At 45.8% G+C, this 27,765-nt stretch overlaps 1 protein-coding gene across 1 annotated transcript; it reads left to right on the top strand.

The window, feature by feature from the left end:
* The first annotated feature begins 1 nt into the window (after nucleotide 1).
* Nucleotides 2-27,248, top strand: LEPR (leptin receptor). The gene is made up of 18 exons (XM_063406966.1): nucleotides 2-41; nucleotides 2,149-2,442; nucleotides 3,982-4,093; nucleotides 8,422-8,627; nucleotides 12,326-12,483; nucleotides 13,140-13,287; nucleotides 14,270-14,566; nucleotides 14,835-14,949; nucleotides 17,598-17,797; nucleotides 19,287-19,438; nucleotides 20,211-20,370; nucleotides 20,452-20,534; nucleotides 21,756-21,972; nucleotides 22,670-22,852; nucleotides 23,353-23,448; nucleotides 23,812-23,914; nucleotides 24,506-24,581; nucleotides 25,558-27,248. Exons 1-18 carry the CDS (start codon nucleotides 2-4, stop codon nucleotides 26,308-26,310), a joined length of 3,393 nt encoding a protein of 1,130 aa, XP_063263036.1. The 3' UTR covers nucleotides 26,311-27,248.
* Nucleotides 27,249-27,765: the final 517 nt, after the last annotated feature.

Genomic DNA, 27,765 nt, shown 5'->3' with positions numbered 1-27,765 from the left:
GATGTGTTGGCAAATCATCCCAACCCTGCTTGTGCTGATGGGTAAGTCACTAAAAAACATCCCAAAAACCAGACTGGGTTTTTCAGATCAGGAAACGTCAGTAAAAAATATGTACTGAGTCAAGACAAATCCAAATAAATGCCCTGATGGGATAAACATTTGTTTGGAGTTTGTCTTTTTGCCCCAAAGTGCAAGGAAAGATCTCTGCTCCCATGGGCACAGGGCTGCCAAAGGGTGCTCAGCTCGCTGCAAATGCTGCACTGATAAACTGGGAAATGCCTCTGACAATATTGGCATCTGCTCTGCAAGGACAGCTGGTATTTGCCTTCCTTTTTTATTTTTTTTAATTCAAATAAGGGTTATTTAAAGGGTTTTGATGGTGGCGCTGAGGGAGAAAGCAAACCCTGCAATCCAGTGGAGTTATTGGGAAAATTTGTGCCATCTTTACAAAACAGGAATCAAAAAAATGACAAAATCATTAGATTTAGGTACCTGTTATATACATAAACAATTTTATCTTGCTCTATATATACTTTTATCCACTCAGTGTCAAATATTGCATTGTTGGAATCCTTTTAAGTACCTTTTGTGATCTGGACACATTGAGTAGCTTGGACTGGAGAGCCTGGATGCTGCAGGGAGGTTTGCTGGGTGTCAGAGCAGTTTGTCACCATCTGATGGCCCCTCTCACCCAGCCACGCTGCTGCTCTGGGGCAGAACTGCAAGTCAGGCCTTCCTCTGCCTCATTTTAATTCATTTTTTCCTTTTCTGATGAAAGGGGCTGAGCACGTTTTTGGCTTTATGAGGTTTAATTAATCCCTGGAGATGATCTGTGATACTCGAGGGGGAGGTTCCTTAGAAAAAGGTGAGCTGGGGACAGTGTTGGTTCTCTGTCCTGCTCTGTGTCACTTTTTTATCCCTTTTTAAACCATGGATTATGGCCTGAGAGTTTGTTTGCTGCACTCCTCCTGCCGGAGGCCTAACGAAGCTGGGATTTACAGAGGCACAGCCTGTTCAGAGGGAAAGGAGGGGGCAGCAGAGCCCTGCAGGAGCCCAAATCTGTGTGGAGAGAAGGCAAAGCCCTCTGCAGATCAGCACTCTGCATCTCCTGGTTTTAACAGCTTTTTGAGAGCTCTCATCTCCTATTTTGGAATTATTTAACTCACGCTCTGTGCTCTGGGATGAAAATAAAAAAGAACGAAGTATCTGAAATGAAGGAACAATAATGAAATGTTGCTGTAAAGTTTAGTGGAGTCTTCACTGTAGAATCACTAGAGAATGATGAATTTCTATGAATCAAACAGTGCCAGAGATATTCTGGCATTTCTTATTTTGGCCCTTTGCAAGGCATAGAGCATCAATTAATTTCTATTTAATGACCTGCTTAAAGTTTCTGCCTGTCCTGAGCTGAATGAGAAGTGCACCAATGCCCCTGTGCCTTGCTGCAAGTAAAGTTTAATCTTTAAATTCACAGGGTGTTTTACAGGAAGTTGTTCCCTGCTCATCCTTCTCTAAACCACTGCGAGCACAATTCAAGCTGTGACATCAACAAATGTGCTCAGAGTGCTTTTATTTTAAGTCTGATGGGAAAAAATAACATTTTCCTGCCTCTCCCTTCCCAGAGAATGTCCTGGGGTTGTGCAGTTGCACCCACAGCAATATTGTCCTTTTTTATTTAAGAGGTACAGTGGGACCATGTTTTATATTTACAACAGGATTATATTTTTATGGAAATTGAGCTGTTTTAAAAGAGCTGGAGGGGATCTGTTCCAGGGAAGATGAGACTCGCAGCCAGTTTAGGATTCACTGTATTTTTGGTTAATAAAAGCAGTTTATCCCAAAGAGATGCTTTGCCTACAATGTTGGCCTTGACTTTTTTCAGGAGATTGAGAAAACAAAAGTTCAGGTGCAGTGAGGTTGGGTAAAAGGCTGTGACACCGTTCAGAGAGGGTGTTTTTAATAATTCTGTCTTTACCTAGAGGGGATGTTTTTATTAATTTTGTCTTTACCTCAGGGAACAACCCCTGGAAACAACCTGATTTTTACCTCCTGAATGCATTTCTGTATCACATCAACCACTCCCTTTTAACTGTTTAAAAAAATGAACTTTTCCTTTTATTTCCAACGCTTTCCCCTTTATATTTGCAGGCTTCCTTCAGGTGGCAGCTGCCCATTGCATGGTGCATCCAGTTCCTGCCAGGAATTTCACTCTGCCCTGTGTGCTGCTCAACGAGACCTTCCTGAGCCCTTTCTCAGCTGGGAGCTGGGCTGGACTCAGGAGAGAACTTGGAGCATCCCAAATCAAACCTTTAATGAGTGAAGAAAGTTTTCTGTGTTGCCTTTGGAGTGCCAGCAACATTGATTGTTCTTTGTACACAGCAAGCATGCAGGCAAGGAAGTTTATTCCTTCAGAAATAAATCTCTCTGCTCCTCAGCAAATAGGTGGGTTTAGCACTCGAGGGCACAAGGAGTTAATTCTTCAAAAAATATTTAGGGTTTTTTTTTGTTGTTTGGGAGGAGAGGGGTGGATTAATGGGGATTCACTTTTATACTGGGCAGGCAATGCAGTGTGATAAAATTCTTCCTCAGTGTGATAAAATCCTTCCTCAGTGTGGTAAAATCATTTCTCAGAGAGGTAAAATCCTTCCTCAGTGTGGTGAAATCCTTCCTCAGTGTGGTAGAATCCTTTCTCAGTATGGCAAAATTCTTTCTCAGATAGGTAAATTCCTTTCCCAATGTGGCCAAATCCTTTCTCAATGTGGTAAAATCCTTCCTCAGTGTGGTAAAATCCTTTCTCAATATGGTAAAATCCTTTCTTAGAGAGGTAAATTCCTTTCTCAATGTGGTAAAATCATTTCTCAGAGAGGTAAATTCCTTCCTCAATGTGGTAAAATCCTTTCTCAATGTGGTAAAATCTTTCCTCAGTGTGGCAAAATCCTTCCTCAGGGTGGTAAAACCCTTTCTCAATGTGGTAAAATCCTTCCTCAGTGTGACAAAATCCTTCCTCAGTGTGGTGAAATCCTTCCTCAATGTGGTGAAATCCTTCCTCAGTGTGGTAAAATCTTTCCTCAATGTGGTAAAATCCTTTCTCAATGTGGTAAAATCCTTCCTCAATATGGTAAAATCCTTTCTCAGAGGGGTAAATTCCTTCTTCAATGTGGTGAAATCCTTTCTCAGTGTGATAAAATTCTTCCTCAATGTGATAAAATCCTTCCTCAATATGGTAAAATCTTTCCTCAATGTGGTAAAATCCTTCCTCAGAACGTAGTGGAAGGTGGAGGAATTGTACAGCACAGTTTCAAAAGGGAAAGAAAGGTTGGCTGCCTTTCCAGGGGAATTGTCAATAAAATATGGAGCACTGCATAGGAGGACATAAACCCAGATCTTCAAAGGAGTTTAGACACTGTGAGGAACATTTGAAATATTTTTGGTGGATGTGGGCTTTAAGCTCCATCAGCAGGCAGGGGAGATGGAGAGCACATGGCATCATTTCCACATGAACTATGAGTATTTAAATAATAAATGTGCAGTCAATATCTGTAGATGGATTAGGAATTTTTTCCCAAGGTTTTTTCCCTGTCCTGTCTCTGAGGAGCACAGAGCTGGCATCCTGCTGCCAGGAACCTCATTGACCTCAGAAAGAAAATTGCATTTCACCAATCCCCAGCTGAGGCTGTGCCACTTCCCAGGACTCAGCAAGCACCATCAGCTTCATTTTTCTTCACCCTGCAGCCTTGTCCCTAGCTCCAGGTAAAAAACATTCCTTCTTCAATCGTGACAGAGCAGAACCACGTGGATTGTGAGCCTTGGAAGGGTTTAAGGTGCCCAACTCAGATTATTCATAAATATTTTCCTGTTTGTGGTGCAGCTTCACTTTCAGGAGTGTCTGTTCCTTGTGCTCTCTTTGTGAGGGAGTTCTGTCCAGTGTTTTATTTTGTTTTGGTGCCGTTCAGAAGTGTGGGATCCCTTTCTTTTGTCCAGATTGGAGTGTGGAATGCTGGATTAGAGGCAAGCTGGACCTGTTGGTTTGTAACCTGCAGCTTTTGAGGCTGGACCTGAGGACTGACCTCAAGGTGAACCTTTTATACTCTGAGTAAGTACAGGCCCTGATAAATTTGTCTGGAAAACTGAAAGCATTTCCTAAAAGAGCAACATTCCAGCTTCCAGCATGATGGGAGCTTTAGCTGTGCAGGTTTTACTGTGTCCTGTCTAAAAGGAATCCTGAATAATATGGAGAGTTTGTGGTTTTTCTAATGAAAAATGGTTGGAATGGAGAGTCCCCCTTCCATGTGCTTCCCATGTTTCTTAAAGTATTTTAATGAAATCAGCATTGACTTCTGAAAGTATCTTTGTTGTTAGAATTTCTTAATTTTACATTCTATATTCTGCTTTTTATTTGTTTTTTGGCCATAATATTGTCTCTCCTGAAGTAACGTGGTACTCAATGTGTGATCCAATGCAAATGCTGCTAAATCTCATTGTCACTGGAATCTCAATATTCCCTGGAATGCTGAGGGATGGAATCACCCTGGCTGTGCCACGGGCAGCTCTCAAATACATTGGTTACAAAAAGATCTGTTTGATTCCATGAGCCCACCCTGGTTTTCTCTGGGTTGTTGGGAGGTTTGAAGGATTGGTGTAAACACCCAGACTTCCTTTCCTTAGGGAACAGGATAAATTAAAAAGCCAAATTAGCTGAATTTACAGGGGAGGCCTTTCTGAACAGCCAGAGGTTGTTTGGCACAAACCATCCCTGTAGTCAGAGTAGAAACCAAGTGCATTCTTTAGGAATAAATATAAAATAAGGTTATTTAGCTGCCACAATATTTTAGTGCCATTTTGTTGAGGTGGGCACCCATTCCCCGTGTTCCTCATGACTGTGATTCCTGAAATACCATTCCATGGGAGTTTGTGGGGGAAGCAGCTCTGGCTTTGCTCTGCTCCATCCAGGCTCAGCTGCACAGGAGAAGCTTTGCCACTGATCCCAGTGCAGAAATCTCTGGACTGGAATTTTTTGGGATGCCACCAGTTTGGAGCCCCAGCTGGGCTGAGGAGGTTCCTTGTGCTAGGAAGGGAATTCAGTGGAGAATTTAGGAGAGCAGGCCCTGTGGACTCACCAGAGTCTCTGATTCTTCTTTGCTGCAAAGCAAAACCTTGGAGAATTCATTTCCCTCCCCACATTCCATATTAATATTTTCCTTTTAGGTCCCTGTGTTCTGGGGGAACAGCAAGCACAAGCATTCCAGCCTTTGGGAAGGTGACAGCTTTCCCTGTTGGCTCTCTGATACCTTAACATTTTATTCCTGAGCCAAAATACCTTGAAAACATTCCCAGTTTTAAAAATATGCATTCCTGGCATGTGTTTCTCCCTGGGAGTCTGGAGATCCAGCCAGGATTCTCACATCCAGGGCAATGCACAAAAATAATGACACAGGAGAATCTACAACAGAAAAGCTTGGGCCTCTCACAGCTTTTCAACATTGGAGAAGTCTCCTCTCATTTATCACATCCACAGTTTTCCTGCTTGGAAATAATCAGGAATGGGAATGTTCTGTTCTGCCCATGGCAGTGCTGGGTGAGAGGCTCAAGTGAGGGAGGTGATGGGGCTTTGGGAGAGAAAAGGTTATTCCAAAAGGACAGGAAAGAAAAGAGGAGAAAAGGTTATTCCAGAGCTTCCTTGGACAGGTTGGGTTAATTGTCTACCAAACATCTTTGCAGCTGTCTGATCCCAGGAATGCTGTCAGCCCAGGGTTAATTCCATCAGCTGGAATCTTTAGCCTCAGGGATCCCCTCTGTGAGTGCTCCCAGTTTAATTTTGAGCACTGATTATCATTTGCCCTTTGAGCTCATGAGGCTGCATTCATATTTTGACTTATTTGAAGGCTCTTCTGCAGTTCTGGGACTCAATTCCATGTTTTTTAAGGATAAATCAGGCAGTTTGCCTCGAGTGCATCAGTTGTGCATTGAGCCTCTCCAGCCAGAGAAAATCAGCCTCTCATTAGAGATTGATGAGCTCAGCAGCCCCAGATCTGCTGCAGTCTAACAGGGCAGCTTCTTCAAATAAGGATTTTTCTAGACCTACCATCCATCAAAAACTTTGGAAAGTATTTATGGAAAAATCCTGGAACCCCCAGGCAGCTTTGCTCCAGCCATTCCCAATAAAGGCAGTGTTGGGAAAGGATATAGGAATAATGTGACAGAGTTACAGTGGTGACCCTATTTCACACCACCTGGCTGAGATGGACCTTTCCTGAAAATTCAGGTAATTCTTCCTAAAAGAAGTTCTGGTTTTTTTATTATTATTATTTTCACTTGCAAGAACAGGATTGAAATTCAGCCAGGACATTTTGCAGCATCTAATTGAAAGTCTCCAAGCTCCCCATGGGGCCACAGATGAATTTAGCAGGAGAAGCATCACCTTCTGAAGGGGATGAATATAAATATAAAACATTTAGGACTTCCTAAATGTTTTTTTTTCTGAGGTTTTCCAAGGTGTTGGCTAAAAGAACTCTCTGTGACAGGGTTTGAGTGGAGGAGCCCCTGACCTCTCCTCAGCTTGTGAGGGTTAATAAGGGTCTCTAGCATTTTTCTCCCTTTTTTTGGTGCAAACAAATTCATTTGGATGGTTAAAAATTGAAATAAATATTAGGAATGATGAGAGGCTGGTGTGGTGGTCACCACTTTCCAGACAGATCAGATCAAAGACATGGTCTGAAGAAAAAGCTAAATTTTCATGGATTGACTGCGGCTTTTGGAGAGCAATAAAATCTGTTAACAACAGGAGAAGGCAGGGAGGCTTCAAAGAAAATTCTGCAAAGTCTTTCAAAGGAAATTCAGGAGAAAACAGTGCAGCCACATCTAGAAAAACAGAATTATTCCAAGTAATTTCAGAGCTCCATGTCTGCCAGATACCATCAGCATAACTCCTGTGTCCCAGAGTCTGTGAGTCCTGGTGGGAATTACTGTAGGAATGTCAGGATTGGCTGTCTGGAGCATTAATAAATGTAAACCATACCTTGATATGGACCTGCCTGGGGCTGTTCCTGCAGAGCACAGGAGCTGGGAGGGCAGGGCTGCTGAAATTCCGTGTTTTTCCAGCCTCAGAGGATCCCAGGATGCAGAAAGATGAGTGAGGGATGAGGGGAGCGGGGCTGGGATGATCCAGGAGCGGTTCCTGCAGTCCCAGCCTCGGCTCTTCCCATCCTCTGTAATTCTCCTCAGATTTGTGACCTTTTCCTCTCTGAGCAGGGCAGGATATGGAAATGGAACTGGTGAATCATGCCCACTTCCCAGTGCTCTGCTCTCAGATAAATGGAGCAGATAACAAATGGACTAAACCCAAGAAATAAAGCAGCAAATCTCGTCCTTCCCTCCCCTCCAATGCAGGGATCTCTGCCCTGCCTGAATCCGAGTGCTCAGTGACTCATGCCAGCTATAAAACCATTGGAACAATGCACAGAGAGGCTCTTATTCCATGAATTTCCATTCCTTTCTCCGAATTCGTGAAACAAAACCCTTACTGGACAGAAATAATTCCAAAATCTCTTCAGAACAATTTCAAACAGGAGCTTTTTCTTTTTTTTGGGTGAGGATGAAACATGAAAAGCAGGAGAGAAGCCGAGGTGATTGAACTGTCAGGGTTTGTCTTGGCTTTGCCGCTGGGAGAAATTTGGCCACAAGTTATTTGCACTATTAAATTCCCAACCTTGGGGAGGCTTTAGTCACTGGATACCTGCAGAATTCCATAAATGTGGCTTTCTGGAAGAGCCTGAAAAGCAGAGATGAGGATGAAGAATCCTTTGGGAGCTGCTGCTTCCAGAGATTTTGGTGGGATATTGGGAGGGGATTGTTCCTTGGGAGGGTGAGGAGGCCCTGGGATGGATTTCCCAGGGAAGCTGTGGCTGCCCCTGGATCCCTGGAATGTCCAGGGATGGAGCTTGGAGCAACCTGGGGTAGTGGAAAAGGTCCCTGTTCATGGCAGGGCTGGATTGGGATGGGATTTAAGGTCCCTCCCAATCCAAACCATTCCATGATTGTAATATTCCCAGTAATGCTCAATGTAGGAGCTGGAGGGAACATTAAATTGTTTTGGTGTTGTTTCAGTGCCTCACGAATGGAAATTAGAAATTCATCTCTTTTGGGATGGCAGGGAGCTGGGAAGGTAAAACAGCACTGTGTGCCTAAAAAAGATCTGGGAATGCTGTCATGGAATTGTGTTCATTACTTGAGAACCATTTAGAAAGGGAAAAGCAGCAAAGTTAAAGCAATTGGTTACAATTATTATTTTTTCTCATTAACTTAATTTTTTGATCAATAAACCATATCCAGATGGCCAAGACTATTGAGATACAGAAAAAAACCCAAAATACTGAATTGTTTTGTTTCCTGGTTTGTTTTGTGTCTGTGGTTTGTCCCCTGCAGGTCGGAGCCGTCCCTGGGTGCTGCCTCCACGGGCTCCCTGCAGGGCAGGGTGTGGGTGGCCCCGTGTGGCTGCGGGGGCCAGGCCACCTGTGAGTGCCTGGTGGCCTCCCCCAGCCTCAACCACTCCTACCTGCTGTGGCTGGAGGGGGTGGCGGGTGCCACCGCCCTGGGGTCCCCGCCCATGTCCCTGCGGCCCGCGGACCTCGGTGAGTGACGGAGCTTGGTGTGGGCAGAGGGAACCACCCCTCGAGATGGGCCCAGTGTGGGGCTGAGCTGCAGCCTCCAGAGGGGAACCTGGGGGGCTGGCAAGAAAGCCAGTTAGCAATAAATCCAGTTAGCAAGAACTCCAGTTAGCAAGAACTCCAGTTAGCAATAAATCCAGTTAGCAAAAACTCCCGTTAGCAATAAATCCAGTTAGCAAGAACTCCAGTTAGCAAGAACTCCAGTTAGCAAGAACTCCAGTTAGCAATAAATCCAGTTAGCAATAAATCCAGTTAGCAAGAACTCCAGTTAGCAATAAATCCAGTTAGCAAGAACTCCAGTTAGCAAGAATTCCAGTTAGCAACAACTCCAGTTAGCAAGAACTCCAGTTAGCAAGAACTCCAGTTAGCAAAAACTCCAGTTAGCAAGAACTCCAGTTAGCAAAAACTCCAGTTAGCAAAAACTCCAGTTAGCAAGAACTCCAGTTAGCAAAAACTCCAGTTAGCAAGAATTCCAGTTAGCAATAAATCCAGTTAGCAAGAACTCCAGTTAGCAAGAATTCCAGTTAGCAATAAATCCAGTTAGCAAGAATTCCAGTTAGCAAGAATTCCAGTTAGCAATAAATCCAGTTAGCAAGAACTCCAGTTAGCAAGAACTCCAGTTAGCAACAACTCCAGTTAGCAAAAACTCCAGTTAGCAATAAATCCAGTTAGCAAGAATTCCAGTTAGCAAGAACTCCAGTTAGCAAGAACTCCAGTTAGCAAGAACTCCAGTTAGCAATAAATCCAGTTAGCAAGAACTCCAGTTAGCAAGAACTCCAGTTAGCAAAAACTCCAGTTAGCAAGAACTCCAGTTAGCAAAAACTCCAGTTAGCAATAAATCCAGTTAGCAATAAATCCAGTTAGCAATAAATCCAGTTAGCAAGAACTCCAGTTAGCAAGAACTCCAGTTAGCAAGAACTCCAGGTAGCAATAAATCCAGTTAGCAAGAATTCCAGTTAGCAATAAATCCAGTTAGCAAAAACTCCAGTTAGCAAAAACTCCAGTTAGCAATAAATCCAGTTAGCAAGAATTCCAGTTAGCAAGAATTCCAGTTAGCAAGAATTCCAGTTGGCAACAACTCCAGTTAGCAATAAATCCAGTTAGCAATAAATCCAGTTAGCAAGAATTCCAGTTAGCAAAAACTCCAGTTAGCAATAAATCCAGTTAGCAAAAACTCCAGTTAGCAAGAACTCCAGTTAGCAAAAACTCCAGTTAGCAAGAATTCCAGTTAGCAAGAATTCCAGTTATCAGGAAATGCTTTTTGACCTCCCGTGTATCGAGTCTGAGGGCTGACCTGCAGCCTCCAGAGGTGGCTCCTTGGGTGTGTTTTGTAAAGCAAAGGCTTTAATAAAAGAGAAAATAACAAACAATACAGAAAGAAAAGAACAAAGCTGTGCAGGTAAGCATCTGACACCTGGCTAAGACAGCCCAAGAAGCACCTGAGCACCTCTGTGCCCCTTCTGGAGTATACAGGGATTGAGGGGGGATAATTTGGCTACTGCCAGTAGGAACAGCTCCAGGTTTTGAGAAATCTCCTGTGCTGGCACTGGGCCGATTCCAGTGAGAAGGGCATGCAGGATTCTGCCTTGGCTCCCTTACACGTGCAGAGGAAAATCAAAACTTTTGTCCTCAAACAGAACCATTTGCTTGGTGTGGAAATGCCCCAGGTGAGCAGGGCTGAGGGCTGTGTCCATGGAGAGCAGCAGCTCTGCTGGGAAAGGGGCACAGACAGGGCAGGAACAGCTCCCTAATCCCTGTCTGGGCTCCAGTGCAAACCACACCGAGCACAGCCCAGGCACTCCATAAATTATTTCTCATTTTTTCCTCTCTGATCAGGACCTCTCTGTGCCCAAGGCTGGCCCAGTGGTGGAGCTTGTTGCTGAGGACTTAAATTAAATTTAAAAAGCTGTTCCCAAAGTTGCTTAGCAAAGAATCCCACTCATTTTCCCAAGCAGCTCTCTGATCCTGATGTTTTCCTCCTCACCCATGCAACCCCAAACATTCCTGTGTGTTTGATCAAGCTCAAGCTCTCCTGACATGATGAATTTGATATGTGTTGCTATCCAACGTGCCCAGTTATTGCAGATTTGGGCAGATTTCATAAAGGCAGGAGCTGTCAGCTGCAGGGAAAGAAAAATTAAAGTTTTATGAACATCTTATTAACTTAAAAACTTTGGAATTTTATAAACTTCCTCCTAACTGATGTGCTCTGCAGACAGAACCAGTTAAAATCTCTGGGTGGGCTTGTTTGGAAGATGAGAGGTGGCATTTTTCATCCTGCTGGTTTGAAACGATGCTGCAGGAAGAAATTAAAAATTCAGCCTGGAGTCTGCCAGTATTTAAAAATGACACAATGAGTTAGCTCTGCTTAGTGAAGCATGTTTTTAAAAATGCACAATATTAATATATGTTCTGCCAAGATTTAGCTCAATTAAAACTGTTTTGAATGTACAGCTCGGGAGTTCTTGGAGCACGTGGATTTAATGTGCTGATTGTGGAGCAGGTGGCATCACAGCCATCATAATCTGCAGGGAAATGTGATGGAAAAGCCTCTGGCTTCTGTTTGCCTGCTCCCCAATCACTCCCTGCTGGCCTTCATGAAGTTAATTGCTTTGAGACGGTCTAGAAGGGGAAATTAAATAAAATCTGACTTGGTGTGGTGGATTTATACTGAAAATAATTAGAGTTATTGGATATAACTGAGTGACATTCCAGTAATGCATTTAAAAGGGACACTTGGAGAGCTGGACTCCAGTGCAGATGGAATTTGAAGGGAGCTTTGTCCACAGCCCAGAATTTTTGGGAATGTTTTCCCTTCAGCTTCTGCACGTGGTGCTCATCCTGCAGTGGTTTGGAGCAGGGATTTACTGATCCATGGGAAAAACTTGGCTGTGGGTGAGGACAGGGCCAGCCAAGGTCTCAGCCCCAGGTGAAAGCAGGGCTTGGTTCCTTTTCTTTCTCCAAGCAATGGAATCCTCAGGACTTCCCCTCCATTCCCCACTCCAGAGCTCCCTTCCTCCTCATGGGAATATCCAAACTCTCCACTTTGACTTCACCCTCACATAGCTCTCCTGGAGACCTCCTTTCACAGCCATGATCCCTGTGGAAGGTGGGAATATTTAGAAAATCCTTGTAAGGAGCAAATTGATTTTCTCAGCATTCCCATCCCTCTCTCCCTCATTCCCTCTTTCCAGCAAGGCAGGTAAACCAGGGCTTGGCTGCTGGGAAAAGCTGTGGCCAAAGGGCAGAAATTCTACAGATTTGAGGGAGATGGGAGGTCAAACAGCATTTCTTGATAAATTTAACAGCACCAGGGGGATTTTCCAGGGATGTGACACAACATCACTGCCATGGAGTAGAGCAGCTCTTGAGAACTGAGTTTGAGAGAACTGAGCTTAAGAGAACTGAGTTTAAGACAAATGAGTTTGAGAGAACTGAGTTTGAGAGAACTGAGCTTAAGAGAACTGAGTTTAAGACAAATGAGTTTGAGAGAACTGAGCTTGAGAGAACTGAGTTTGAGAGAACTGGGTTTAAGAGAACTGAGTTTGAGAGAACTGAGTTTGAGAGAACTGAGTTTAAGGCCCGAATTGCGACTCAGTGGAATGCAGCAGGCTGGGACAGCGGGGTTGGGGTTAATTAATTGCTGATTAATTTGTGTGCAGTGAGGCCCGAAGCCCCCGTGCAGCTGCACCTGGAGCTGGCTGAGCGGGGCCAGGTGAGGCTGTGCTGGTCCAGCCCTGCTGTGCTGCCCTTCCCTCTGCAGCACCAAGTGAGGATCTCTGCTCCTCCGGGACACGGGGACAGCCAGGTGAGGGGCTCTGTGCCTTTCCAGGGAGGGGATTCCCAAATCCCACCATTCCCACCACCCTCATGGTCCTTGCATTGAGAGCTGGGCTGAGCACGTGGTTTTTTCCTGGAAAAAACAGATTTTACATCTGTCCACCCTGAGAGAAGCCCCATCTCCTGCTGGCTCTCACAAACAAACTCCCTTGAGTGAAATCCTGGTTTCTGTGAAGTCCAAACCCATTTTCTTTCAGCATTCTGTATGTTCTGTAATACATTTGTATTTAATATTTATTTTGTATTTAATATTTATTTATATTTATAACTTTTAATATAAATAGGGGTTTTTTCTGTTCCTACCACGCAAGTGGCTCTGGAATAACAAGCAGCTGTTAATTAGCAACCCATAATGAAACAACTCATTTCCCACAGAGTTATACTGCTGCCACTCTCACATTGACAGTAAATTTAAAGAGGATTTTTTTACCCAACTTGCTACCTAAAAACTTAGAAAACCCTTGTCTATCTCCTGTCTCTTAAGGAGCAAATTGATTTACTCAGCACTCCCAAAAACTGAGTGTAAAGAGAAGGCATGAAAGGGAATTCAATGAATGCTGACTCCATCCTATTTATTTCTGTTCCCTGTGTCTCTTTTCCTGTTTCCTTTCCCAACGATGGGTTTGGATGGCCCAGCAGGTGCTCCAGGTGGCTCTGGACAGCTCCGTGGCCATTGACAGCGCCCTGCTCGACTGCCCCTGCTCAGTGCAAGTGAGGAGCAGGAATCTCCATGGCCCAGGCTTCTGGAGTGACTGGAGCTCCCCCTACAACCTCACCTCGGGAGGTAGGACCCCACAGGGTTCTGGAATAAAGCTGATTTTTCACATTTTCCTGTTGGTTTTGTGGATTTGGTATTGGAGGACTTGAGCTGGGAGGAAGAATCCTGTGAAGCTTTTCCTGCCTGAGGCTCGGCTCCTTCCCTGTGCCAGGCTGGCACTGGGAATTCTGGAGAATTCTCTGTGGCTGTCACTCCCTCAGCAGCACCTGCTCAGACCCACACAAAGCTCTTTTCCCCAGAGCTTTTCCATTTCCAGCTCCAGCTGGCAGTGCTGAACCTCCCCTCAATTCGAGATTTTTCTCCTGATGCTTTCTCTCACTCCTGATTTTGCTTTTGTAGCTGAACTGAAGGCCCAGAGCAAAAACAAATGTACTTTTTATACAGTCCAGCCTGGTTTGTGATGCTGAGCCCTGTGCAAAACTGGCTGTCTGATTGTTTTGTTGTATTTTTCCATGCTCTGCTCAGAATTCCTTGGGAATATTTTGGTCTCTGCTGCCTCAGGAATTCTCTGAACTCAGTGCTTTTCCTGAGCCTATAAATAAGGACCTGCACCAAAGAAAGAACTAAACCTTGGGAAAAAGAGCTTTTTTCCTAATAAAACCTTAAACAACAGATCCTAAATCTGCTTCACTGCCTGAGAAAGGGAAACCAGTTTCAAATCTCCATGGATTTTTCCCCCCCTTTTTCCTTTTGTGTAGCCTGGGGGATATTAAAGATTATTTTAACCAGAACTGAGAAACTTCAGGTGTGGAGGGAGACAGTCCAAGGCTAATTTCTGCTCTTGTTCATCGTGATTAGGTTGGAAAGTTAGAAATACAACTGGAGGATGATAATAACAATAACAATAACAATAACAATAACAATAACAATAATAATAATAATAATAATAATAATAGTAATAATAAAAATTGACAATTGCTTTTGTGTTTTTTGTTTCAGCTTCAAATCTCAATGGATTTTTTCCCCCTTTTTCCCCCTTTTCATGCAGCTCAAGTCCTGTACTTCCCTCCCAAGACCCTGACCAGTGCTGGCTCCAACATTTCCTTTCTGTGCATCTATAAAAACCACACGCAGCCCGTAGAGGCCCGGGAGGTGGTTTGGTGGCTGAATTTAGCAGAGGAAATCCCAGCCAGCCAATATTCCCTTGTCAACAACCGTGTAAGCAAAGTTACTCTTTTCAACTTGAAAGCAACCCAGCCTAGAGGAAGTTTCTTCTATAACGCTTTGTACTGTTGTCACCAAAGTAGGGAATGTCACCATAGATACGCTGAATTCTATGTAGTAGGTAAGATTCCAGAGGGTTTTCCATTCTCCTTTGGGGGCATTTTCCTAGGAAGGATCTAATATTTCCAATATTTCCATTTAAAATCCATTTATTGCCTTTGTTGGTTGGGTCTTTGGTTGGGTTTTTTTTCTTTCTTCTTTTTTTTGTGTGTGTGTGTTTTGGTTTTTGGGGTTTTTTTTTGTTTTTTGGGGTTTTTTTTGTGGGTTTTTTTTTTTTTTGTAGCAACCATATTGTCATATTAATTAAGCTTTCCATGTCTTTTAATTAGACATGGATTTTAATATCTCCTGTCAGACTGATGGATACTTGACCAAAATGACTTGCAGGTGGTCTGCAAATCCAACCACCTTGCTCCTGGGGAGTTTGCAGTTAAGATATTACAGGTAGGGATGGGATTTAATTCTCTTTTTATGTTTGGCAAGCATTGCTCAAAATACTACTGTGCCAAAGAATTCTGGATAAATGTAATGATAGAATTCTTTATCCAGAACCAGAGATACCTGAGTATGTAACAGATCTTATTTATAAGGTTTTTCAGCGTTTTTCAACCTGTTTGGGAGCCAGTTCTCTCCAAGAAGGTTTCTTGGATCAGTTAAAAAATGATTCCAGTTGCTCCTATCTACAAGGTGTAAGGAAAAAAGGGAAAAGCCCATTCCCAGTGGGAATGTCTGCCTGGGGGAGCTGTGGAATCCCTGCTCTTGGAGCCTCTCAGATCCTGACAGCTCCACCCGATGTGAATTTAACTGCTCTGAGTCTGAGATGGGCTCCTGAGACTCACTCCTGGATTTTTCTATAATTTTATATCTTTTTTTTTCCCTATGTAGACGCAGGTAAAAATAGAGGATGAAACAAATTCATTCCAAGGTGGGGAAAAATCTTGCTTAGAGAACCGAACCTGAGCTCATGAAGGGAATATTGCTCTGTGAGGGCAGCAGCTTGGGCTGCAGCGAATCCCAGATTACTGGAATCCTGGAATCCCAGAATCCTGGAATCCCAGAATTCCGGAATCCCAGAATCTCAGAATCCTGAATCCCAGAATCCCGGAATCCCGGAATCTCGGAATCCCGGAATCCCAGAATCCCGGAATCCCAGAATCCCGGAATCTTGGAATCCCAGAATCCCGGAATCCCGGAATCCCAGAATCTTGGAATCCCGGAATCCCGGAATCCCAGAATCCCAGAATCTTGGAATGCCAGAATCCCAGAATCCCAGAATCCCGGAATCCCGGAATCCCGGAATCTTGGAATCCCAGAATCACGGAATCTTGGAATCCCAGAATCCCGGAATCCCAGAATCCTGGAATCCCAGATTCCCAGAATCCCAGAATCCCGGAATCCCAGAATCCCAGAATCCCAGAATCCCGGAATCCCAGATTCCCAGAATCCCGGAATCCCAGATTCCCAGAATCCCGGAATCCCAGATTCCCAGAATCCCAGAATCCCGGAATCCCAGAATCCCAGACTGGTTTGGGCTGGGAGGTGCCTCACAGCTCATCCCATCCCACCCCTGGTATGTTGAGTTTGAGAATTTCCTAGAACCACTCAGACAGACAGACAGACAGACAGACAGACAGACAGACACACAGACAGACAGACAGACAGACAGCTCTTCCTGAGGCAAAAATTCCATAACTCCACTGCTCTGCTGGGCTGGATGTGCAGAAATTTTGGCAAGCAGCTCCAGCAGCTCTAATCCTTTGGGAAGCCAGCCTGTGTTCTGTGGTGGAGTTTGGACAGTCCCGGTACCCAGGTGAACACTTCCCAGGATTTGTGGACTGAGGGAATATCTGGAATGCTGGAAAGTTCAAGTGGAGGCTTTGGGGCAGGATTAATGCCTGGCTGAGCGCTGAGGCAGCTTTTGTTTAACCTGCCTTCAAAAATAGGAATATAATGAGTGCCCTGCAGGGCAGGGAGCTGGGAATAAACCCCCTGCTGCTCATCAGGGCTTTTATTCCCACTTTCTCACTGCTCAGGTTTAGCTAAAAATGTAATTTTCTAGTAGGAGGTGATAATGTGGAGATTTGCTCATGTTCCTGCGAGATCAAACAGTGACATTACCACTGCCTGCAAATCCTTGCCAGGCGCTGCTGATCCTTCTTTTTGCTCTGATTTTTGTGGTTGCTGGTTCAGAGTGAGACCTGAAAAAGAGGAAAATGCAATAAAATAAATGCAATAAAATGCAAAAAATGCAATAAAACTCCTGCTGCTGCTGTCCTTTGCTGCTGCTGGGTTTTGTGTGATGCTCTGGCTGCGGGGTTTTGTTTTGCTTGGGCTGTTCCTGCATCTTCCTCTGCAGGCAGAGCTGCCAGGAGCAGCAGCTCCAGAGGGAGCATCCTGTGGGAGCAGGGAGGGCTCCAAGCCCTCCCGAGCACCAGGCACTGCTTTCATCCTGGGGGCAGCGAGAGGAAACTGCAACCAGGTGTAACCCTGGTGGTTCGGCTGAGTAACTCACACCCTGCCTGTCTCCTCTCCTCACAAGGCTGAGGGGAAAGCTGGAAAATTCTCACTCCAAGCATTTATCCAGTTCCATTTCATCCAGAGCCCAGGGCTCCTCTCTTGTGTTGCCAGGGGTGATAACTGGATTTTTAATGGGGATTTTTAATCCAGAGTTGATGTTTTTATGGGATTTCCATCTCCTGGAGACCTCGGTGGGTCTCTGTGGCAGCTTCCCCCTGGTTGCCAGCTGGGATTTTGGAAGTCATTCCCGACTGGAGTCAATTCTTGGCAGATTTTCCTCGCTGTGTTTCTTGCCAATCCCTAAAATCCCACAACTGACGAGGATTTGGAGCTGCCTTCTCTTGCTGTACCTGTTGCTTTTTGTTGTTTGTCCTGCCTTTTCCAGAGCCAAAGCTTTGAGGAGTGCCTCTGAAATGGTTTTTATCCATTCAGTGCAGATTCAGGTTCAAGATCCAAACAATCCTCAAAATCCCAGGACATTTCCAGCGCCACCACTCCTTTTAATTCCCTCCAGATTTACACTTGCAATGCATCAACCCAATGTGGTTTTTTTTCAATTTTTTCCCTCTTTTAAGGAGCCAAATTTATTGCTCTGACTTTCCAAGCCCCCCTCCAAGCTCGGAGGTGAAGGAATGCCGTTTGCAGAGGAATCATTCCTACGAGTGCACCTTCCAGCCCATTTTCCTTTTGTCTGGATACACCCTGTGGATCGAATTCCAGCATTTCCTGGGAACGCTGCAATCCTCCCCAACTTGTGTCATTCCAGCAGATGTGGGTAGGTGAATCCATGAATCTCTCTTCCCTCATGCCCTCTGGATTTTAAATGGTGTAGGGAAAGAATTTTTCCACCGGTTTTAAATTAAAATATGAGAGTTTTGATGTTACCTTAAAAAAAAAAAGGATTAAATGTCATTTCCATACAGGAGCAGATTTTAAATGAAACATCCACTTCCGCCTGTTATTCCCTCTACAGAAAATGCAAGTGTTGTATTGCAAAATGCTCATTTTTAAGGTTTTGGTTATTTAATTGTTCAGATTGATTTGTCTTCAATTAATTAAGTTTATACCTCAGTACAGTGTATTATTTATACAATTATAAATCCATTTAAAACCATGGGGACTGTCCCTGCTTTTCCATGCTGGTACAAAGTTTTGTGATACACAGAGAACTTAAATTTGGATCAAAACAAGAGGCAGGAGCAGTGGCTGAGTGTTTTAAAAACTCCAAAATGTGCAAATCACCTCTTCTTATCTGCTTTGTGATGGAGAATTCACTGGGAATTTTTTGGACACCAATGTGAACAGGGGTGACAGCAAACAAGGCAGCTGGAACCCAGAGGTGCTGGGTTCCATGAAATAAATTGGAGTTATAAAATTATGAAATAAATTCGAGTTATAGAATGATGAAATAACTTAGAGTTACATAGTTATGAAATAAATTTGAATTATATAATTATAAAATCCATTTATAATGTGGTGACAATGGATGGAATGATTTATCCCAGATGCAGGGTGCTCTGTGTTGTAGTAAGGCAAAGCAAACCTGTTCCAGCACCATCCAAAAAGAAAAAAATTATTTTTTGTTGATGTTTTTTCTCCTCATTCACATCTGATTTTCCAAAATAAGTTCATTTCAATTTGGCTTTATTGACAAAGAGGTGTTTTGGGGGATTCCTGTTCTGGAGAAGCTGGATTTGAGGAGAATTTCCCATTAATAAAATAAAAACATTTCCATTAATCACTGCACAGTGTCTGCCCCAGCCTGTGCAGGAGCTGCTGCTTTCTGCAGGGGTGACCCCATGAAAATCATGGAATTGCTAAGGTTGGAAAAGCCCTGGAGATCACAGAGTCCAACAATTCCCGAGGCCACCACTGACCCCGTCCCCAAGTGCCACATCCACATGGATTTTACATCCCTGCAGGAATGGGGATCCCCCCTGCCCCACAGCTGTTCCAGTGCCTGATCACCCTTCCCATGGAGAAATTTCCCAAATATCCATCCTAAACCTCGAAATTTATTGCCAGGCTCTGTCTTTTGCTCTCGATCCCGGGGCAGGCAGCACCAAAAGAATCTGTTGTGCTTTAAATGGAAATGAAACTCATGGAAACACTCCCATGGATTCTGTGCTTCCAGCCCTGCTTTTTCTGGAATAGCAGAGGCCGTGTGTCACCCACCCCCTGAGGACAAGGAAAATCCATGATGTGATTAATGGGAAGTGTCAGTGCAGACACCGCAGTCATTTTCTCATCTTTCCCTTTTCCAGTGAAGCCTCTCCCGCCCTCCAGCGTGGGAGCAGAGCTCAGCAGGAGCGCGGGGCTGCTGAACGTGAGCTGGAGCCGGCCCGTGTTTGCCAGCAGGGACCTGACATTCCAGATCCGCTGGAAATCAGGGAATGGGCAGGACATTCCCTGGCAGGTACAGTCTGTCCCCCCGGCTGCAGCAGGGTCCTGACATTCCAGATCCGCTGGAAATCAGGGAATGGGCAGGACATTCCCTGGCAGGTACACTGTCCCCAGGGCTGCAGCAGGGTCCTGACATTCCAGATCCGCTGGAAATCAGGGAATGGGCAGGACATTCCCTGGCAGGTACACTGTCCCCAGGGCTGCAGCAGGGTCCTGACATTCCAGATCCGCTGGAAATCAGGGAATGGGCAGGACATTCCCTGGCAGGTACACTGTCCCCAGGGCTGCAGCAGGGTCCTGACATTCCAGATCCGCTGGAAATCAGGGAATGGGCAGGACATTCCCTGGCAGGTACACTGTCCCCAGGGCTGCAGCAGGGACCTCTGCACTGCTGCCCTGCAGGGTGGAGCTGCTCTTTACGGGATTTATCCACGGAGGAAATCACGGGTGTGTCAGAAATGAGACCCTTGACACGGCCAATAGATCAAGCAGCAATCCAATGTAATAATTAATTAATTAACATGGTAAAGTGTGAGCGACGGCAGCGCTGGGTACACTGGAAGGATTTTCCCTACCACTGCACCCCCATTGCTGGACTTGCTGGGATTTTATTTGCTGTATTCATCCATATTCACAAGCTTCATATACATAGATATATAAAATACATATATAGCATAACACATATACTAAATATCTGCATAGAGCCATATAACATGCATTTCTCACAGCTCTAAGAGCTGCCTGAGCACCCCCGTGTTCTCACGTGGCTTTCCCGTCTCCCGCAGCTGTACTCGGTGCCGGAGGCGGCGGGCGGCGGGGCGGCGCTGGCCGTGCCGCAGCTCTGCGTGCCCTACCTGGTGCAGGTGCGCTGCAGGGAGCGCCGGGGTTCCGCCTTCTGGAGCGACTGGAGCGGCACAGCCCGAACCCTGGTGCGGGACATCCGAGGTGTGTGCTGCTGGCAGGGACACCCCGGGCTGGGCTCTGCCAGCCTCGGGGGACTGTCCCGCCCCAATCGTTGTTTTGCAGCTCCCTTGCAAGGCCCGGAATTTTGGAGAGTCGTTTCTGAGGATCCGGCGAGGAAGCAGAGGAATGTCACGCTGCTGTGGAAGGTGGGAGCAGCTGCGTTTGGGGCTTGCCCTTTGGTCCTAAATCCAGGGGGATTTGCCAGAAGGGGAGTCTGACAGTTCTTCATGATAAGTATTAGGCTCTTAGCTTTCTGAAACTTATGAAAAAAAACCCCCATACATCGAAGTTTGGGCCTCACCAGCAGTTGTTGGACACAACTGAAGCGTTGCCGTATCACACCTCACAAAATAAAAAACAAAAGTAGGAAATTCACCAGCTACACTTTGTTGGAGACAGAGCAATTCCACCTTTCCCCAGTACGTGTTCTCTCTTGTCCCACTGGAATCCAAAATAAAATAGAAAAGTTACCAGAAACTGCAGCCCTGTGGCTCTGGTAGGGTGAGCCAGGTGGCCAGAGTTCCTCTGAGCTCAGGATTCTGGAGACAAGTGTTAGGAAACCTTTCTCGTGTTCTTCATGATAAGTATTAGGCTCTTAGTTCTCTGAAACTTCTGAATTTGCAGCCAGAGTTTGGCTGACCTGTGACATTTGTGACAAGAGACTCTATAAGCACTAGCACGGGTCTGGAGGCTGAGGAAGTACCTAATACAGGGGTTTTTGTCCTTGGTTTTCAAATTCTGACCAGGCATCGTTGAGCTCCATAAAGATCATCTTTGCATATTGTTCATATGGCTGCCCAGTAGCCTGCAATGAAAAGAGAGAGAAAAGAGGGACATCAGAGCTCCCAAACCCAACCACAGGCACGTGAGCAGAGTCTGACAGGCACATGGGGCTGGTGGAAATCAGGATTTCCCTTGCTCTGTGTTCCTGACAATTGCTTGGCTCATCCTAGAGGCAAGAGGCGAATCCTGGTGGGAATTCTGGGCTAAAATGGGAGATGGTTTTGCCTTCTTCGCCTTCAAATGTTAATGCAGGACAGGAAAAGTCCCTCAGTGCCCGTTCCTGTTTGCTCATGTGCTGCTCTGGGGTTTGAACCCTGGAAAATGTCAAACAGGGAATTGCTGTGGGAATCTGGAAGTTTGGCTCTCCTTGTCCTTCCCTTTGCTGGGAAGAGAGGGAATGAGAGTGAGCTCTCAGAGGGAAATAAAGCCTTTAAAGGGACTCCAGTCCTAGAAAGGCAAGAGCCAGAATATCTTTATTGGCTCCTGTTTCCTTAAAATTGGACCTGCCCAACCACTGCTCTGGGCATCAGGGAGTGGGGAAGGAATTGAGGAATTAACACCCATTAATTAATTAATTGCTGCAGCCTCTGACGGAGAATCAGGCATTGTGCAGCGTGAGCAGATACATCATAAAGCACCAGAGCCCAGGGAAGAGCTCCTGGGAGGAATCTGTGGATGGTGGCACCAGCTGGACCTTCCCCTGGACTGAGCCGAGCCACACCGTCACCGTCCTAGCCATGAATTCAGTTGGGATTTCTGCCTTTAATTCCAATTTAACTCTATCCCAGCAAATGAGCACAGGTAAGAGCAGCAGGGAGAGGCATGTGGGAGATGCCAGGAGTCCTGGTGATGTTCATGGGCAGAGCTTTCCTTGGGATAAAATTCCCTCTGGTGGAGTAAGGAATATTTTGTGGGGATTCAGCACCAACAGAGCTGTTGGAAAACTGAGATTTCCATCATGAAAATCCTAATGGGTTTTGGGTTGGGAAAAGAGTTGTCTTGTCTCTGGGCTGTGTTCCCATCACTAATAAATATAAAGTAATTAATCAAAGAGAAATAAAATCCTGATGGAAAACCATTCTTTCATCTCCTTTGATTTGGGAACACCCAACATTCCTGCTGGGGAAATGTTTTGTTGTTTCCAAAATGAAACGTGGTTGTGTTTTGGGCTGCCAAGGTCCTCAGACTTCCTGAGCAGCAATTCCTGGATTTGGCTGCACCCTGCTTCATTTATTCTGGAGGATTCAGGAGTTTTTAATTTTTTGGTTAAGGATAATGAAGGAATTGCAGGTGAGAACTGGGATATTTGATGTCTGTAAGAAACTTGATCTGTTTAGTGCTTGGGACTGGTTTAGTGTAACCCAAATTTTGATGGCTTGAGGAAAAAAAACTCTCAGCTGCTGTGGCTTTATTATACAAAAAATAATCAAAGTGATGAAGTGGTGAAACTTGAGCAGTTTATGGGATGTGGATCCGGGGTTTTTCCCTGTTTTCCCAGTGGATGCTGTGCAGTCCCTGAGTGCTTACCTGGTGAACAGCACCTGTGTGGTCGTGGTTTGGAGCCTCTGCCCCCAAATCCCTGGGATAAAATCCTTTGTGATTGAGTGGAAGAACCTGAACAAAGAGGAGCAGATGAAATGGCTGCGAGTTCCTCCAGACCGCAGGAAATATTTTATTTATGGTGAGTGTGTGCTTGAAAAAAGAATTCTTGCTGTTAATTGGTGTGGAACAGAAAAATGTGGAATTTCTGAGCCCCTTTTCCCCCTTCCCTGTTTCTGATCACTTTTATTGACCAATAAACCAAATTGGATGCTCATTAGAGGATTGCCTGTTGCAATAATAATCACTTTAAGCTCTGGAGTGAGTTCATTTTGTGACAACACAATAAAAATTAGTTCTGGAATATTGAACATACCAGCTAATTATTCAAATTAATATCTGCATTTGCTTTGCATTTTGACTTTACTCGTAGAAATTACCACAGCAGCTCCATAAGGTGTTCATTCCATGACAGAATAATGCTGGATAAGTTGGGACGTTGGGATTTTGAAGCTCTATAAAAGATGGGTGCATTATTTCTCTCTCTGGGCTGATCTGAGCTCTGATCACAGAGCCTCTGTGGGGGGAATTGGTTAAAACGTGGATAACAGTGGATTCCAAAGGCTGATCTCCCCTTTCCAGATCACTTTCTCCTGATTGACAAGTACCACTTCAGCCTCTACCCTGTGTTTGCTGCAGGAGTTGGCAAAGCCAGAGCCACGGATCAGTTTGCCAAAGGTGACTGACAGGATCTTTTTTATGAAGTAAAAGTGACCTTTAAGTGCAAAATCTCTGTCTCATCTGAAAAAAAATAGTAATAAAGTCCCTGTAATGTACCTACAAACAGTGAGCAGATTTCAGCTTTAATTTGAAAACTCTGTGGGCTGAGCTGAGTGAGGGATTAAACTCCTATTTAAAACAATTCCTTTTTGTCTGTTTGTTCCCACGGGGAAGCTTTGTCCATGTGCAATAAAACTGTTGCTCAAGGTTATTTCCCCATCTAAGCTGTTGTTTCCACTGTTTGTTATTTCCCTCTTGCCAACTATTTGCTCCCAGACAAATAATTTCGCTGCATTAATAACCAAACTCCTTTATTTCCAGGGGGATTTGAACCTGGGAGCAGTGGCAGCCTCCACATGGTTCTGCCAATTGTTTTTTCCACCTCAGTTCTGCTGCTGGGAGTGTTGCTGGTTTCACACCAAAGGTACCTTGTGCCTTCTTATCCAGAATTCCAGGTGGTGCAGCTGCACTTCCCTGCACTCTGCTGAGCTGGGGGCACAGAATCCCAAACTGGTTTGGGTTGGGAGGGACCTTCAATCCCATCCAGGGCCACCCCAGGGACACCTTCCACTGTCCCAGGCTGCTCCAGCCTGGCCTTGGGCACTGCCAGGATCCAGGGACAGCCACAGCTGCTCTGGGAATTCTGTTCCCGGGCCTGCCCACCCTCCCAGCCAGGAATCCCTTCCCAGTATCCATCTAAATCCCCCCTTCTCCAGCTTGAAGCCATTCCCTGTGTCCTGTCCCTCCAGGCCTTGTCCCCAGTCCCCCTCCAGCTCTCCTGGAGCCCCTTCAGCCCCTGTGGGTTGTGCTCATTCAGCACAGACTGTGCCCTTTCTATTTTCCCAAACTGCCACCTGGAATGTCCCTTCTTTATGTTTGGGATTCAATTTGGGTCATTTATCATCTCCCCACTGATTATTCCATGGCCATAGTGCTGTGGATAAATCAAATGGCAGAGATTCCTTCCCTGCACAGTGGGGACAGCACCAGCTCCAGGTTTTCCCTGACATTCCAGGGTGAAGAAGCTGCTGTGGGAGGAAGTTCCCAACCCCAAGAACTGCTCGTGGGCACAGGGAGTTGATTTCCAGCAGGTTGGTATTTCCCTGGGGCTGCTGCTGCCTCCACCCAGGGCTGTTGTTCCAGCTCTGTCTCCAGTGGAAATCCAGCCCTGTTCACCCCTCTGGCTCCATCCAGAGGTTCCCATTTCCCAGGATTATGCATTGGATGTGACAAACACCTGCCAGTTTTTAGCAGGTGACAGATGGTGGCCTTTGCCAAAACACCCCTGGCCGTGCCTGGGAAGGGTTTCCTGTGTGTTTGCTGTGGTGTCCATGGAGAGGGGAAGGGATACAAACATCTCCATCACTGATAAACCACGTGCATGAGGAGAAAAAATGTTATTTTCATTGTTTGAAAGCTGCCTGTTCATTTTGATGTGGGAAGGTGATGGATCTGTGTGGGGAAAATCCCAGATTCAGGGCCCAGGTGTCACCAGCAGCGAGTCAAATAATTTTACTCTTTGCTCTAACTCCCCACTACCCCGAGTATTTTGACATTTTCCTCATTATTTTGGCAGCTTCCCTGCTGTAAAACATGGTTTGTTAATCCACAAAATACCTGGGTTTATCTGTTTTGTCCTGAATTCATTAGGAACTACAAGGGAATTCTCCCTTGGAGCTCTGGAGCTGCTGTCAGCTCATCCTGGTGGATCATTCTCGTGTGCAGTAAATCCTGCATTTCTCCCAAACAGAGGGGTTTCACTCAGTTCAAACATGCAGGTGGGAATGCTCCAAAAATCCTTTGGAAAGGCTGAATTTGACCTGGATAATCCAGTCCTGGCAGGGAAGGTTCCTTCAGCTGATGTACCAATGATTAAATCTGAGCAGATTCTGTTGTAGAGGATTTTCAATGATAAATTCTTAAAAAACGATGTGTGAAGTCGATGTGGCAAAATTCCAGGCTGCTGGGAATGACCTTTGGTGTGGGGTGCTGCGATCCATAAAACCTGGAGAGTGAAATAAAGCTGTTCCATGATGAATGAGCACTGAAATCCCTCTTTTTTTCCAGCCTGAAGCTCTGGAACATCTCTTTGCCAAGCACCCCGAGCTGACGCCGTGCGAGCCGCTCCTCCCGGAGGCAGAGCTGGTGCTGGAGGACATCAGCATCACCAAAACCATGGAGAAAGAGGAGCCGGGGGATTTTTTAGGAATTGAATCCACGTTTCCACCCCCCCAGGACTCGGGATGTGACTCCAGCATGCCCTTCCAGAGCAGCAGCTCCTCCAGGAGCTCCCGGGACGGGGAGGGCTCGGCTCAGGGTGACCTCAAGTACGCCACGGTCATCAGCAATCCCCGCTGCAGCGGGCTGTGCCGGCGGAACCGCAGCCCACGGGGCTGCCTGGAGAGCTGCAGCCCAGGGGAGGGCTCCATCCTCTCAGAGGCCTTCTCCAGGAGTGCCTGGGTCGGGAACGGGGCGCTCCTGGTGTTCCCTGGCTCCCAGCCCGGCAGGGCTCTGTCCCTGGTTTCCTCGGAGGGGTTCTCGGAGCCTTTGGATGAAGCTTTCCCAGGCAGCGCCGAGAGGAGCCTGTGTTACCTGGGGATAACAGCCCTGGAAAAGGGACACAGGGATGTTTTCCTGCCAGACAGCTCCAGGGGGCCGTGTCAGCTCCACAGCACGGATCTGCTCACGGAGAGGGGACACATCCCAACAAATGTCAGGGAGTTTATCCACAGCAGCCTCAAGCCTAAAGCCACCGTTCCCTATGTCCCACAGTTCCGGGTGCCTACAGCCAAAGGGCAGGAGGCCACGGAGAAAAAGTGACATAATCACCCCCAAATTCGGTATTCCTGAAGTTTGTCCAGGTGTTGATGCATTCCCCCCTTTTCCCTCCCTTGATTTATCCAGCTTGTTCTGGGTTTGGGCTTCACTGGAGCGCCCAAGGGTGAGAGAGCTGATCCTGGAATATTTCTGTGGGAGAAAAGCTGGAATGTGCCATTTCCCTGGAATGATCTGTGCCATGCAGCCTGGATGTGGTGGAAGGAATGGATCAAGGATCAAGGATCAAGGATCAAGGAAAGGTTCAGGGTACTGCAGGAAGAGGAAGAGAATCCAGATTCCTGGGCCTCCATTAATTGGATAAAATGATGTATTTAAAGTAAAGTGTCCACATTTTATTGTGGAACACAAGATTCCAAGTGGTGCAGTTTTACACCGACATCTCTTCCCAAGCTCTTTCCTGAGATTCCATGGGAGAAAAGACAGCAATTTGATCCAAGGACCCTGCATTTTTGATTTTGGGGGATCCAACCTGTCTGTGTGGCCTTGGAGAAGTCACTTTGCCTCTACAACCCTGCCAGGAAGCCTCGGGTGGGAGTAAATCAGGTCTGGATTTTCTGGGAGAAGCAGGGAAACAAACCCACACCTATTTGCAAGCCAAAGCTATTTTTCCTTTTTATTTCATAGTTCATAAATATTTTTCTACACCTGCCATTTCAGAGAGCTATTTTGAGGAGTGAAGGAGGATGAATTTATTGTGTATTCCAAAGAATAAATTTCTGTCAAACTTCAGAGAGACAAAAGTAAAAGGGCAAAACTGATGTTAAAAACCAAAGCAAGGGTGAATTTAAACCCAGCTTAACACAAAACCCCACTGCTGGTTTTTGTTAAGCTGCTGGCCTGGCTCTTGTGGGGCTGTTTAATGCTGGATGTGACACAGATCTGATGTTCTGGTTTCCAAAATGTTGTGTGGGGTGAGGAATTAAAACCTGGTTTGTATTAGGAACCAAAACTTGTCACTGTGATTGGAGATGAACCTGCAGGCTCCTGTAGCATCCCAGGCTAAAGCTGGGATGGATCCTGGCCTTGGGATTCACTTCCTGCTGTTGGGAAGGGACAGGAGAGCTCATTTCTCTGGAGAATGGAATGATCCTTCCATGGAAGCGTCCAGAAAAATGAGTTGGTTGTGTTTGAAGATCATCTTTCTGCAGAAATAAAAAGCTGATGTTGATTTTAGCCTGCCCAGTCCTTCCCCAGTAATTCCATACAAACAGAGGGAGCTTAACCATGGGAATGATCAGCTGAGGGGCCAGGGAAGGTTTCCCTGGGAACACGGGGAAATTCAGGAATCAGGAGCTGTGCAGGAGGTCTCAGTGGGCACGGGCACATTCCCAGGTTTCTTTGGGAGCCCAGCCCATCCTCCCACTGCATCCCATGATTTTCCTAATGGCCTGAGCAGGAAAACCAGTGGATCTCCTCTGCAAACTCCTGCGGGAAATA

This window comes from Prinia subflava, chromosome 10 (genome assembly GCF_021018805.1).
Source record: "Prinia subflava isolate CZ2003 ecotype Zambia chromosome 10, Cam_Psub_1.2, whole genome shotgun sequence".
NCBI classification, from domain to species: Eukaryota; Metazoa; Chordata; class Aves; order Passeriformes; family Cisticolidae; genus Prinia; species Prinia subflava.
The sequence above is the reverse complement of the archived record's forward strand: the minus strand, read 5'-3'. Positions and strand labels throughout refer to the sequence as shown.